The 13,250-nt window shown below is 59.3% G+C and overlaps 2 protein-coding genes across 7 annotated transcripts; one reads left to right on the top strand and one right to left on the bottom strand.

Annotated features, from left to right (window-relative positions):
- Nucleotides 1-64: 64 nt before the first annotated feature.
- LOC110467730 (aldehyde dehydrogenase family 3 member A2-like) lies at nucleotides 65-5,827 on the top strand. The gene is made up of 11 exons (XM_077787556.2): nucleotides 65-189; nucleotides 834-1,000; nucleotides 1,196-1,427; nucleotides 1,790-1,875; nucleotides 2,341-2,549; nucleotides 2,701-2,818; nucleotides 2,930-3,071; nucleotides 3,215-3,381; nucleotides 3,934-4,033; nucleotides 4,645-4,880; nucleotides 5,020-5,827. Exons 2-11 carry the CDS (start codon nucleotides 839-841, stop codon nucleotides 5,044-5,046), a joined length of 1,479 nt encoding a protein of 492 aa, XP_077643682.2. The 5' UTR covers nucleotides 65-189; nucleotides 834-838; the 3' UTR covers nucleotides 5,047-5,827.
- Nucleotides 5,828-5,926: 99 nt separating this feature from the next.
- Nucleotides 5,927-13,130, bottom strand: LOC110467729 (multidrug and toxin extrusion protein 1). Of its 6 annotated transcripts, none has more exons than XM_021524986.3 (18): nucleotides 12,406-13,130; nucleotides 11,332-11,496; nucleotides 11,155-11,256; nucleotides 10,923-10,991; nucleotides 10,511-10,659; nucleotides 10,380-10,422; nucleotides 10,232-10,276; nucleotides 9,806-9,903; nucleotides 9,557-9,654; nucleotides 8,935-9,048; nucleotides 8,792-8,859; nucleotides 8,432-8,540; nucleotides 8,221-8,296; nucleotides 8,072-8,141; nucleotides 7,661-7,793; nucleotides 7,273-7,367; nucleotides 6,789-6,933; nucleotides 5,927-6,470 (listed from the first exon to the last, which is right to left on the bottom strand). In XM_021524986.3, exons 1-18 carry the CDS (start codon nucleotides 12,754-12,756, stop codon nucleotides 6,259-6,261), a joined length of 2,142 nt encoding a protein of 713 aa, XP_021380661.2. In that variant the 5' UTR covers nucleotides 12,757-13,130; the 3' UTR covers nucleotides 5,927-6,258. The 6 variants fall into 6 exon arrangements, with proteins under 6 accessions (XP_021380661.2, XP_085413405.1, XP_085413402.1 ...); XM_085557279.1 differs by having other exon boundaries at nucleotides 11,332-11,533; nucleotides 12,406-12,654; XM_085557276.1 differs by having other exon boundaries at nucleotides 8,221-8,540.
- Nucleotides 13,131-13,250: the final 120 nt, after the last annotated feature.

The following is a 13,250-nucleotide window of genomic DNA, read 5'->3' as shown; positions in this document are numbered from 1 at the left end:
TGGCAGCAGCCACGAGGGCTCCACAGCCCAGGACAGGGCTGGGTAAAGGGCACCGTACCCAGCAAGAGCCCTGGGCCAGGGCCAGCTCGCCCGTGGGAGGAGGGATCACCCCCGGCCATGGCAGGGGAAGGGCTTGTGCCTGCTTGCACTCCTCACAGGAGGCTGGTGGAGACAGAAGCTTCTCTGAAGGTAACTTGCTTTTTTCCTTTGTTTTTTAATGAGTCACTCGCTTTCTTGAGCTGTGTCACGCAGCTGTAGCAGTGGGTTGGGGAGGGCAGGATTTAATCGTTGTGAGGGGATCTTGGTGTCTTGGTTGGTGGGGCACAGATGCAGGACCAGATCTCTGGTCCTGACTGAAGAGTGAAATGCTGCTCCTGGGAAGCAGGGTGAAGTGTCTGCAGTGTTTTGTCATGTTTCTCTGAAGACATGTGAGGGCCTCATGGTTTTGGGGAACGTGGGTGCAGGCCAGCTCCGGGCACGCAGCTCTGCTTCCAGCTGGCTGCCCACCCAGGCCACAGTCATCTCTGTGTTTTGGCTCCTTGGGAACACCCTTGTGGGCAGAGGGTGGAGTGGCTGGTGGGTTCGAGGCTTGGAGAAAGCACCCTGGAAAAGAGGATCAATCAGCAAACTCCAGACTGCTCTGAGAGGTGCCCTGTGCGGGTGGAACGGGGCTTGGATGCTGTGAGCCCTGAGCACCCAACTCGAGAGTGGGACCTCCTCTCTGAGGAGGACATCTCCCAGCCCTGCTGAGGGTGGGACACTCGTGGTGTTCCCAGGGCTGAGCAGCCCTCCACGGCCCTGAGGTGAGCCGGGGGTGGCCGGTGTCTCCTCAGCAGCCATGGAGAAGATGCAGCAGATCGTGGGGCGAGCCAGGGCCGCCTTCAGATCGGGCCGGAGCCACCCGCTGGAGTTCAGGATTCAGCAGCTGAAGGCGCTGGAGAGGATGGTGCAGGAGAAGGAGAAGGAGATCCTGGCAGCCCTCAAGGCGGACCTGAACAAGGTCTGTGTTCTCAGGGGTCTGTCCCTTTTGCTGTGCAGGGACAGTGGGTACAGCAGGAAGGCCTCTGCAGTGACAAAGGGTTTCTGTCGTGTCCCCCACCGTGGAACTGGATGACTCTGACTCCTCAGGGTGCCACGGTGGCTGAGGGAGGTGGGTGCCTTTTCCATCCCTTCCCCAAGCTCCCTGTTGTTACAGAGTGCGCCCAACGCCTACAGCCATGAAATTCTGGGCGTGCTGGGGGAGCTGGCCCTCACCATGGAGAAGCTGCCGTCCTGGGCAGCCCCTCAGCCCGTGAAGAAGAACCTGCTGACCATGAGGGACGAGGCGTACATCGGCTACGAGCCCCTGGGCGTGGTGCTGGTCATCGGGGCCTGGAACTACCCCTTTGTGCTGGTGATGCAGCCCCTGATCGGGGCCATCGCAGCAGGTGGGGCTCCAGCACGGCCCCGGCCTTGTGGGGTGGTGGCTGGGGGTGGGGAGAGGATGGAGGGCTCAGTGTCCCTGCTGGGTGTGAGGAGAGGATGGAGGGCTCAGTGTCCGTGCTGGGTGTGGGGAGAGGATGGAGGGCTCAGTGTCCATGGCTGGGTGTGGGGAGAGGATGGAGGGCTCAGTGTCCGTGCTGGGTGTGCGGAGAGGATGGAGGGCTCAGTGTCCCTGCTGGGTGTGAGGAGAGGATGGAGGGCTCAGTGTCCATGGCTGGGTGTGGGGAGAGGATGGAGGGCTCAGTGTCCATGCTGGGTGTGGGGAGAGGATGGAGGGCTCAGTGTCCATGCTGGGTGTGCTCTGCAGGCAATGCTGTGGTGGTGAAGCCATCAGAGGTCAGCGAGAACACGGCTCGGCTGGTGGCTGAGCTCCTCCCACAGTACCTGGACAAGGTGAGTGTGGCCTCGTGTTGGTCCCCTGGTTTCTTGTGGCAGCAGCTCTCTGGCCACAGAAAACAGGCACAGACTTTCCCAGGTGTTTTCCTAAGGAAGGCTTTGAGAAGATCTGAGAAAAGAATGAGAAAGAATTCTTATCTCCACTTGTTGCACCTGCTGTTGTCCACATGTGGAAGGCATTATAGAGATTTGTTTACCAAAGGGTGATTCCTTAATTGGACAATGAATGGTGTTTGGATGGATTGACCAATTAGGTCAAAGCTGCATTGGGCTGGCTGGAAGGTTACTGAGTTTCTTAATAAGTATAGTATAATATAGTATAAGATGATAAAATAATTCGTCAGCCTTCTGCAATCATGGATTCAATGGTAATTATTACACAGCTGGGGGCCTGTGGCGACATTTTCTCTGTGCCACAGTGATGTGCTGGGTTGGGGTAACCCTGACACCCCTGCCCTGCAGGATCTGTATGCTGTGGTCACTGGAGGAGTTCCTGAGACAACTGAGCTGCTGACCCAGAGATTTGACCACATCCTCTACACTGGCAACACTGCAGTGGGCAAAATTGTGATGGCAGCAGCTGCCAAGCACCTGACCCCTGTCACCCTGGAGCTGGGGGGGAAGAGCCCCTGCTACATCGACAAGGACTGTGACCTGGCTGTCGCCTGCAGGTCAGGCTCTTGCACCCTCGATGGGCCCTCAGCAGCAGGGCAGGGGGAGATCTCTGGGCCAGCATCCCCAGCTCAGGTGCAGGCAGCTGGGCTGAGGGCTGGGGGAGGGACTGAGCATGGAGAAACCACGTCCCTTTCTCCCTTCTCACAGGCGGATAACGTGGGGCAAGTACATGAACTGTGGGCAAACCTGCATCGCCCCAGACTACATCCTGTGCGATCCATCCATCCAGGGCAAGGTGGTGGAGAACATCAAGGCGACTCTGAAGGTGAGGGAGGAGTCCCTTGTGCTGGGGAGATGGTCCCAGGTGTGATTTCCTGGAGCTGTGGCTGTTGGAAGATGTGCTGAGCACTTTTGTCTCTGCTGTTCCCTTTGTCAGGAATTCTATGGGGAGGATGTGAAGTCGTCTCCAGATTATGGAAAGATCATCAACCAGCGTCACTTCAAGAGGATTCTGGGCTTGCTGGAAGGGCAGGAAATTGCTCATGGGGGAGAGACTGATGAGGCCTCCTGCTTCATAGGTGCTCCTGGCAGCTGCTGTGGAGGGGAGGTGGTAGTGGGTGCTTTGTGGGGTCTGTTTGCCTGTGCCTTACTTGACCAATGTCCTGTGATGGGCCAGGTCTGTGTCCTGCTCTTGCTGTTCTCATTCTCCCATTTGCTGCAGCACCAACCATCCTCACGGATGTTTCCCCGGAGTCCAAGGTGATGGAGGAGGAGATCTTTGGACCAGTGCTGCCCATTGTGCCTGTGAGGAGTGTGGAGGAAGCCATTGAGTTCATCAACCTTCGGGAGAAGCCCCTAGCCCTGTATGTCTTCTCTAACAACAAGCAGGTGGGTCAGGGCTGTGCTCCCTCCTGGAAGTGTCTCTGCACTGCTGGATCCTGAACATGGCTGATCCCAGTCTCAGCTTTCTGCAGGGTCTGTGTCAGTTCATTTTCCACATAAATTGCAGCATTTGGGGGCCATGATGGCTCCCAGAGCTGCTGGCGGCTCCCAGTCTCATCTGAAGGGCTCTGGGATTGTCCATCTCCTCCCACACAGGTGGGTGCTGCTTCCTGCCCTGTCTCCTGCCTCCCTTCCTGGCTCTGTTTGTGCCAGCTCAGGAATTCAGGTCAGGGCTTTGCCCTAGAACAACAGCCCCAGGCAGTTTGGGTGGGAGGCTGAGGAGCACCTTGGGCTGACATGAAGCCTTTGCATTTTGTGACTGTTCCAGCTGAGCAGATCCCGTGCTCAAGTGGTGTAAACTGGCCTCTCTCCTGGAACAAGGCACAGCCTGTGCCCCCCGCAAAGGGGGATGGAAGCATCACCGTGAGCCCTCCCTGCTCTGGTACATGGTGATGTGTCCCATCTGATTTGTTCTGTGCCCTCTCCCATGGTGGGTAGCTGATCAGACGGGTGATAGCAGAGACCTCCAGCGGTGGCATGACAGCCAACGATGTCATCATGCACTCCGTGCTCCCAGATCTGCCCTTCGGAGGTGTGGGTGAGTCCCTGCTCCAGCCCCTGCAGCCGCATTCAATCAGCAGCAGCCTCTGACCCCACCCAGGAGCTGTCTGCCCATTTGGCAGTTCAGGAATTTCAGCTGCATTTCCCGTTAATGTGTTAATGTTTTCTGGGGTGGGTTGCTTTGTAAAAAGGCTCATTAGTGTTTTGGTTGTTAGGCCTCCCAGTGAGAGAAGAAAACCCCCTAGCACACAAGTGAGCTCTGGTTCTCCTGTGCTGGGGTGTGGGATGAATTTGTCCATGGGTTGGTTGAGTTTCCACAGCTGCTGTCAGGCTCCTGTGGGCACAGGGCTGAGGTCTTGGGTGTTGCTTAATGTCCTTCTCATGTCCCACTCCTTGAAACCCCTGTGAGAATTCTGTGGGAAAAGCAAGGCTAGCTCTGGGAGGAGATAATTGGTGTCATTAACATTTTAAGGGTGAGTTTACATGAGCAGCAGTCCAAGGCAGCGAGCAGGCCCTCACTGATTAAAAAAGCTGCTCTTTGCTCCTCTGCCCTGAGAAGCAGCATGAGCAAGCTTTCCGTGCCAGACTGAGCTTGAGAAAAGCAGGTGTCCCTGTGCCTGGTGTGAGCTCCCTGGCCGTGTCCCTCAGGCCACAGCGGGATGGGCGCCTACCACGGCAGGCACAGCTTCGAGACCTTCTCCCACCGCCGCGCCTGCCTGATCAAGGACCTGAGCTGGGAGGCTGTGAACAAGCTGAGGTACCCACCTGGCAGCATGGAGATGGTGCATTTGGCCAGGCTCTTCCTGCTGAGGCAGTGTAACAGGAGCAGAGTGGGACACTTCATCTCGGCCCTGCTGGCGGCTGTGAAAGTCGTGGTGGCAAAGGTGAGCTTTGGGTCTGCTGTCCCTGTGGGTGTGTGCTCCCAGCTCTGTCCCCTGAGCCCCTCCTAACCCTTCAGCACCCCGTTGCTTTGAGCTCTGCTCCCTCTCTGGAGGACTCATCCCTGTTTCTGTGCCTTTCCAGGTGTTGTACCCCCAGCGAGAGGGGTGATGGCCAGCCAGCCCTTGGACCCGCTGCTCGCTCCCTGCAGTCCCACTGCTGAACTTTCCTTTGCTGCGATTTCATTTCTTCCAAGGCAGCCAATGCACTGGTGAGGTAGAAGACAAAAAAAAAAAAAAATACACCTAAAGCAGAGACCCCCCAAGTTAAAGGCTCCAGCTATCCAGACCTAGTCCGTGGATCATGCCTGAGCAGTGAGTGGCAGATGGAAGGAAACAGCACCCACCCTCCTCTGTAAACAGTAGCTCCTCTAAAACCTCCTGGGAACGTGGGAGTGTTTGTCACTGAGCCTGTTACCTCTGTAACACCTCACCTGATCCCCAGAGGAAGCCGCTCATCACAGCCATGAGCCTGGGAAATGAGGGTCTCGCTGCAGGGGACAGTTCAGGCTGGTTGTCCCTGGAGCAGAGGGAAAGGAGCCTCGAAGAACCTGCAGCATCTCATCCTTGACTGATGGGTGATGCTCTTTGCAGGGAAACCACCTTTATTTATCCAAGGTGTGCAAAAGCCACCTGAGCTGTCCCAAGGACTTGAGAAGTGCCAGGGACTGTTGTGCTGCTGTATTTGGGGCTACTGGGGCAAAGACAGGGGCACTGCTGCAGCTGGAGTCCCAGGTCTCAGGCATCCTTGGCCAGAGTGGCAGAGCAGTCACAGCCACCTCTGTATCTGAATTTCAGAGGTTTATTCATTTATGGATAGTCTTTTACCTCCAAACTTGTAACTGAGAGCTGCCCTTGACCCTTGCTGAATAAAACCTTTATTTTGCTGCGAAGGCCACCTGAGGCAGGGTAAGACCCATATGTGGATGTTCCCTGTTCTGACCCCAGCCCTGCCCTCAGCCTCCACCCCAAGGAGCCAGTCCCACTCTAGCTGGGTTTATTCTTTATTGGGCATTTGTCATGGAGCAGCACGGGGAGCTGGGCTGTGCTCAGCTCCAGTGGGTGCTGGCAGCATGGGCTGGGGGATCCCACACACACTCAGCGTGTCAGGCAGCTCAGAGCAGCATTTTGGGTGCCAGAGCAGCCTGGGGGCTCATTCCCAACCAAAATCTGCACAAACGCTGCTGAACACTGACAGAGGCCCTTTGGTTCCTGCGGGACAGGCGTGCACTCAGTCTTCTCGCTGGCTTGTCCGTGCTTGGTACGCCTGTCCCTCAGGAAAGGCTTTTGCCCAAAAACAAGTCCCCAGGGTCCTTGGTGCGAGTCAGTCTGTGCTAAAAATCAGCTTCATGGTGATGCCGAGGGCCAGCGCAGCCACGGCCGCGGCCAAGGCCAGCCCACGCTGGAGGATCAGCTGCTTGGTGACCACGGCGGTGGCCGGAGGGGAGGTGGCCTCCCGCAGCTCCAGCTGGTACGTGGGTCCCTCCGTCTTGGTGATGCCCATGAGCACGACATCGTTCTGCACTTCTAATCCCGCTGCAAGGAGAATGGGCCTTGAGGGGTCTGAGGGGGACTGAGGGGTTTCTGAGGAGGCTTTTGTCACAGGGCTGAAGGCACCTTAGGAGCAGTGGAGATCTCACCAGGTCCTGCCCCCGGAGGTGAGGACTGCCCAGAGGTCCCTCTGCCAACCTCTGTCACCCTCCCGAGCCCACGCTTGAAATTGCTGCTCTCCCAGCAGCTGAGGGTGCCACCAGCATGATGCTCTCCCCCATTTTGTGGGCTCGTTTTTGAACCTTTCAGGACCCTTCCTGCACCAAACCCTCCCCTGCACGCAGGGCCCAGCTCCTGCCGTACCGACAGAGCCCAGCACCGCCCTGGCAGGGAGGTAAGTGTGGGGCTGGGGGGCTGGTGCCACGTCCAGGTCCTTGCAGGAGGCTTCGGGGCCCAGGCTCGGCAGCTCCGGCGGTGGCGGCTGGGTCACTCCTGCGCGGCGCTGAGCCTGGCGAGGGAATGTGCTGGCTTCAGTGGGGAATTGTCACCTGGCAGAGCTGTGCTGCCTCTCCTGGGGCTCCCTGGAGCTGTTGAGGCACAAGGCGATGCTCAGGGCTGAGGTAGCCCGGGTCACCCTGTCTGCTCTGAGCTTTGTGTCCCCAGATGAGGTGCAGGGAGAAACCTTGAGGCCACTGAGTGCTTGTGCAGGAGGAAGCTGGACACAGGGATGTCATGGGAGAGCTGGGTTTTGCTCTGGAGCACTGGACATGAGATTGAGCCTGTCTCATGCCAGCAAGGCACTGAGGACATTCCCAGTGCAGGGATGTGCTGTCAGTGCCCCGATTACCTCCTTGGCTGCCTTCTCCCAGTCCAGGCGGGAGATGTAGGTGAGGAAGGAGGTGCAGAGGATGAAAACACAGACGAGCATCGCGACCCACAGGCCTGCAGAGGGCACACAGCGTCAGCCAGAGCCAACCCAGCATCCCAGGACAGCAAGAAAGGGAATGTCACCCAGGTCAGTGGGGACACGGGGTGCTCACGGGTGCCTGCTTTGGGGTTACTTTTCCCCGGTAAAAGCTCCCAGCAGCTGCAGGAGCCATCCCAGCCCACCCCAGTGTGTTCAGACAGGTCAGCAGGGGGACAGAGCCAGGCACAAGGGTTGTGGTGAGCCCCCAGTGGAGCTGCCCTGCCTGTGGCAGGGGGGGGTTGGGGCTGCAGTGCCCAGGGGTCAGTACCTATGACGCCGATCCTGGCCACGAAGAGCAGCACAGCTGCCAGGGGCATGCCCACACCGTAGTAACTCACAGCATTGAGGATGGCACCAAATTTCTGCTTCCCGACGCCTCTGAGCACCCCACTGCAGGCGCCCTGCCAGGAGAGGGAGAGGGGCTGGGGCAGGGAGCATCACCTTGGCACAGTTCAGGAGATGACCCAGCTCCCTGCTCTGCCCAGTATTTCTGTGTCCCTGCCCAGTCCTGTGGGTCAGCATCCTTTTATGTGCTCGATGTTTTCTAAGGGATGATGCCAGGGGTTCTGCAGGGTGGTGGTCAGCTGCAGCCTGAGGGACCCTCGACTGCCTGATCCACCATGATGCTGCTGAGCACCAAGATTCCCCATGGAAAATAGCAGCATGCCCTGGGACTTACAGTCATGGCTTCAAACAAGTGGAAGACAACGTAGATAGGCATGACCCACGCCACCAAGTCAACGATTTCCCTGGGGATGGAAGAAAGCCAAGGATCACTTTTGGGAACAGACATCCACACACTGAGGCCAGGAGCCTGGGGGCACTCACTTCTCCTTGGTGAAGACATATCCCAGCATGTTCCTTGTGGCAGCTAAAATGGACCCCACAATTACGGAGAACACCCCTGAAAACACAGCACAGAGCTGAGCCCAGCCTGGCTGGAGAGCAGGGAGAGAAGAGGCAGGCAGAGGACTGCAAGCACTCCCTGCTCCATGGGAAGGAGGCCAGGAAGAGGCTTTCCAGGCTGTTGTGGACTGACCTGTGCAGATCAGGCTGGTGCTGGAGGATCTCTTGGCTGCCTCGATGTTGCCGGCGCCCAGCGCGTTGCCCACCTGCACGCTGGCAGCTGTGCCCAGCCCCAGGGGGATCTGCAAGCACAGGGCTCACATGTGTCTGACAATGGAGCTGTCACAGTGATGGGGGGGTACCACCCAGCAGAGAGCAGGATGGAGCTCAGGATTGGATTTAAAGCATCTCCGTAAGGAGGGGTAGGCAGGAGAAGGGAGAGATTCCAGTGCAGAGGGGGAAGATGGGGGTTTGCTGGAGCAGTTTTTGCTGTGTGCCTGTCTCAGGACAGCCCACATGGAGCCCTGGTGTGCAGTGATAACCCAGCCCTTACCATGAAAGCCACAACAGACACCTCATAGATGATGGACTGGACAGAGAGCTCGACAACGCTCAGCAGGCCTGTGGGACAGGAGGGGTCAGTGCTGGCTGTGGGTCAAGCCTGGCCATGTCCTGGCAGCTCCTCTCTCCACTGACCTATCAAGAAGCTCCCGATCTCGTAGGTCCACCACTCGATGCACATCATCAGCATGCTGGGGATAGCCAGGGAGGTGAAGCTGTCCCACTCCAGCAGGCACTCGCTGGACCAGCCTGTTGAGAGGAGAAGGGACACCTGAGGGATGACCAGACTGGACATGTGGTACATCCTGCACAGCACCCAGGGCAGCTGGAGGGGCCATTCCTGTTCTGAGAGCCAGCACTCCACAGGATCTCCATCAGCTCAATGTCCACCTACAGCCTCCGTGCTGCTGCCCCACGGGCCACAGAGCAGCACAACCCTCCCAGAGCAGTGTCCAAGGACAACCTCCTGCTGACATCTGTGCTCATCCAGCTTTGGGGCTGAAGCTTGCAAAGCCTCAGCAGAAAGTTTCATTTCTGCAGAATTAATGTTTAGTGCTAATCACACAGCTCTGCCAGTGCTGGTGCGTGACGAGCGCCGCTGAAGCAGCACTGAGGCACCCGGGGCACCGCGGGCTGGGGTTAATGTTTCACCATCAGGATGAGCAGAATTCCTCTTCTACCAAGAACACCTGATACAAGTTTTATGGATATTTCTGAGTAAAGCAGGACGCACAGGGAGCAGGGGAGATGCCCTTACCTCCCCAGGTATTCACGTGGAGTTTCCTGCCTATGATGTACAGGAACAAGAAAATGGTTTGTGAATACTGAGCGATGGTGTTGGCCCAGGCAGAGCCCCTGCAGAGGAAGTGAGAAATGTCATTGGCATCCTGCTTATGCCTCCCTCAGGGTGGAAAAAGACATCCTGCTGTACTCCTGTGAGCTCGGTGTTCCTTTGCCATTGCCAGGTGCCCTGTTTTCCTCTCCAGGGGGCACAGGTGCTACTCACATGATGCCCAGGTGGAACTTGTAGAGGAGGAGGTAGTTTCCAGCCACATTGACGAGGTTGCCGATGACCCCACTCAGCACCAGTGGCCACATGATCATCTGCAAAGAGGAGGAGATGAGGGGGTCTTCCCAAAGGTTTTAGTAGGGAAGTGTGAAGGTCCCCCCAGCCCCACTCTCAGTGCCTTTCCCAGAAAAAAACCCCCAGACTTCCAGTGATGTCTCCTGCTTGGAAAATGAGTGTGATGGATGTAAATCCCCGATGTGGGGAAGTATGAAGGGAGGTGGATGGATACAGCTGGCTGTGGAATGGGGTGATCTACAGGTCAGAGCTGTTTTGGGGCACCTGGGAACAGTGAGCATGGAAACCCTGGATGCACTGTGGAAGGGAGCCCTGAGCCAGGGTGGGTGTGAGGACTTTGGGACTCACCTGGTTCTGCAGGTATCTTGTCTCCAGGTTATACAGAAAAACCGCCTGCAAAGGAAATTTTGGATGAGATGAGCCAGTGCTGAGCTGCAGGACAGGGGCAGCCTGTCCCCGTGTGCAGGTGGCATCCAGGGTGCCCAGGGGCACTCACCGGGAGGGCAGGGAGAAAGGCGTTCACGTAGTGCTGGGTCAGCCTGCGGGCACAGAGAGGGGTCAGGGAGGGCCATGGCCACCCTCCTCTCGGCCCCTCCACACCGGGGAGGGATGAGGGGACCACCCAACCTGGAGACCTCGGCATCCTGCTGCATGAGCAGCATCAGCTGCTCGACGTTGATGAGGAGGGCGCAGCAAGGGAAGCAGCAGAGGAGGATGATGATGGTGGCCCGCTGCAGGATCACCCCCACGCGCAGCAGGTTCTTGCTGCCATAGGTCTGCAAGGTGAGAGGGCAGCGCTGAAATCAGCTGGTGCTGGGGGGAAAGGGGCCCTGAAGAGTGTGGAGCAGCTCAGATCACCCTGAAAACCTCCTGGGAAGGATTTGGAGGATGAATCTCCTTGCTAAGGGATTGTTACATGGGGATAAGCTTCCCCAACTCGCAGGAGCAGCCAGGGCTCCGTGTGGTGTCTGGGCATCATCAGATGATGCTGGAAACCCCCACCCCATGTCCCCAGGACAAGCCAGCATGTCTCACCCACCTGTGATATCAAGGTGTCACACGCTGAAGTCAAACCATAGCCTACAGAGATGGCAGTGACGTTTATAACCTGGGAGTTAAAAAAGCAAAGAGTGAAGGTGAGCATTTAAGACTTTCAGGGAGAGGGGATGAAATAAGTGGAAGTGTGAAATCTCCTCTGTCCTTTTCCCCTGCCACGTCTCATCCCCGTGTCAGCAGGGAGGGAGCTGGTGCCCGGCCCCGGGAATGCTTACAGCGATGGCCAGCGTGACAGAGGCCAGCTCAACCTTGCCCAGGTGGCCACAGAAGATGGAGCTGACAAGGTGGATCAGGAAGATCAGCAGCTGGATCAGGATCTAAGCACGGAGGAGAGCTGAAGGTTAGGGATGGAGGTGAGCAGGGGTGGCTGTGCCGGGGGGAGTCTCTCTTACCAGCGGCCCCGCCAGCACCAGCAGCTGCCTCACGTCCTCCCAGAAGTTTTCCGGAATCCAGCGGCGTTTCTTCTGGCAGCTCCCGGCTGCGAGGTCTCCCTGGCCGGCGGCCCTTCCCTCCCCGAAGCCATTCTCCTCGGGGAAGTTCTCCGGCTTCATGCTGCCCTGCCGGGGGAGTGGAACGAGCCCCTTCCTCCGCGCTCTGTTAAACCGCGCCGGGGCGAGCAATGTGTAACCACGGCGGGCTGAACTTCAGCCGGGGCCGGCGGCTGCCCGCTGGGCTGGGCAGCGTGGGCAGTGTGGGCAGCGTGGGCAGCGTGGGCAGTGCGAGCAGCGTGGGCAGCGTGGGCAGCGTGGGCAGCGCGGGCAGTGTGGGCAGCGTGGGCAGCGTGGGCAGTGTGGGCAGCGTGGGCAGCGTGGGCAGCGTGGGCAGCGCGGGCAGTGTGGGCAGCGGGCAGTGTGGGCAGTGTGGGCAGTGTGGGCAGCGTGGGCAGTGTGGGCAGCGGGCAGTGTGGGCAGCGGGCAGTGTGGGCAGCGTGGGCAGCGTGGGCAGCGTGGGCAGTGTGGGCAGCGGGCAGTGTGGGCAGCGGGCAGTGTGGGCAGTGTGGGCAGTGTGGGCAGCGTGGGCAGCGTGGGCAGTGTGGGCAGTGTGGGCAGCGTGGGCAGCGTGGGCAGCGTGGGCAGCGCGGGCAGCGTGGGCAGCGCGGGCAGCGTGGGCAGCGCGGGCACGGGCAGCGCGGGCAGTGCGGGCAGCGTGGGCAGTGTGGGCAGCGCGGGCAGCGTGGGCAGCGCGGGCAGCGTGGGCAGCGTGGGCAGCATGGGCAGCGTGGGCAGCGTGGGCAATGTGGGCAGCGTGGGCAGCGTGGGCAGCATGGGCAGCGTGGGCAGCGTGGGCAATGTGGGCAGCGTGGGCATCGCGGGCACGGGCAGCGGGCAGGGCACGGAGCGGCGCAGCCCAGCGAGGGTCCCGCCGCAGTGAAGGAGCCCGGACACGCCGTGCGAGGCGCCGGCCGCCTGTGCTGAGCCAGCCTTTGGGGCTGAGCCATCCTACACCCACCCTGCGAAGCCTCCTACCTCTCTGCTTCTCCGCGGCTCCAGCGGGCAGGGCGCGGGATGCTGCTCCGGCTCCGGCGGGGGAGGCTGCGGGGTGTGCGCGGTGCCGTGAGCTGCCGCCGGCAGTGGCGGGGCTGTGTCTCGCTCACTCCCATCGCAGTGGCCAAGACAAGGCGGCCCCTCGGCTCCTGCTGGCCCTGGCACGGCCCCGCCGGGTCGGGTTTCGCTGGCAGCGCTCCCCCGGGCCGGGCGCAGCGTCCTCGGCCCGGCGGGGAGGGAGATGCTGCCAGCGCAGACCCCACCTGCGCGGAGTGGGCTGGGATAACTCGTGGGACAGAGTGAGACACGTCCCTGCTGTCCCCTCGCTGCCATCCCAAACCTACCGGGATTCGGAGCAGGGCAGGATCTGCCGCGTCCTCCCGCTGGTGTTGGGGATGGTGGCGGTTTCAAAGTTGGTGTCACAATTTTTCGTTCACAGGCCGCCAGCACCAGGAGAGCTGTGGGGTGACAGGGAGGTGCCACACATCTGTACGAGGTATTGACTTCCCAGCTGACATGTCACAGTCCCTCAGGTGCAGGTGGGAGCCCGGGACAGGCCCGGAGGGACTCAGTGCTGGGCTGTCTGCATTGTGACATGGGGCAGTTCTGTGATGGCTCTGGTAGGGTCGGGCAAGCAACCTCCCTCAACCTCCCTCTTCCACGGTGCTCAACAACCGTGACAGCAACAAATCTTGCTTTTCTACCCAAGGGGAAGAGTGAAAACACTGTGTTTGGAGCCAGCCCCAAACCTCAGGGCCAGGACCAGACCCACAAGAGTTCAGTCCTGCCAATGACCAGGGTCACGCTCACACCGTATCAAACAGCCT

This window comes from Lonchura striata, chromosome 19 (genome assembly GCF_050655825.1).
Source record: "Lonchura striata isolate lonStrDom1 chromosome 19, ASM5065582v1, whole genome shotgun sequence".
Taxonomy (NCBI): domain Eukaryota; kingdom Metazoa; phylum Chordata; class Aves; order Passeriformes; family Estrildidae; genus Lonchura; species Lonchura striata.
The sequence above is the reverse complement of the archived record's forward strand: the minus strand, read 5'-3'. Positions and strand labels throughout refer to the sequence as shown.

Excerpts from the sequence above, each read along its gene's own strand:
- LOC110467729 (XM_085557275.1), bottom strand. The coding sequence starts at position 12,756 with ATGGCAGCGAGGGGACAGCAGGGACGTGTCTCACTCTGTCCCACGAGT. Across the intron at positions 11,497-12,405 it reads AGCCGCGGAGAAGCAGAGAG|GGCAGCATGAAGCCGGAGAA; the intron begins GTAGGAGGCTTC and ends CTCCCCCGGCAG. Across the intron at positions 10,992-11,154 it reads CTGTCACGCTGGCCATCGCT|GTTATAAACGTCACTGCCAT; the intron begins GTAAGCATTCCC and ends TTTAACTCCCAG.
- LOC110467730 (XM_077787556.2), top strand. The coding sequence starts at position 839 with ATGGAGAAGATGCAGCAGATCGTGGGGCGAGCCAGGGCCGCCTTCAGA. Across the intron at positions 3,382-3,933 it reads TCTTCTCTAACAACAAGCAG|CTGATCAGACGGGTGATAGC; the intron begins GTGGGTCAGGGC and ends CATGGTGGGTAG. Across the intron at positions 4,034-4,644 it reads TCTGCCCTTCGGAGGTGTGG|GCCACAGCGGGATGGGCGCC; the intron begins GTGAGTCCCTGC and ends CGTGTCCCTCAG.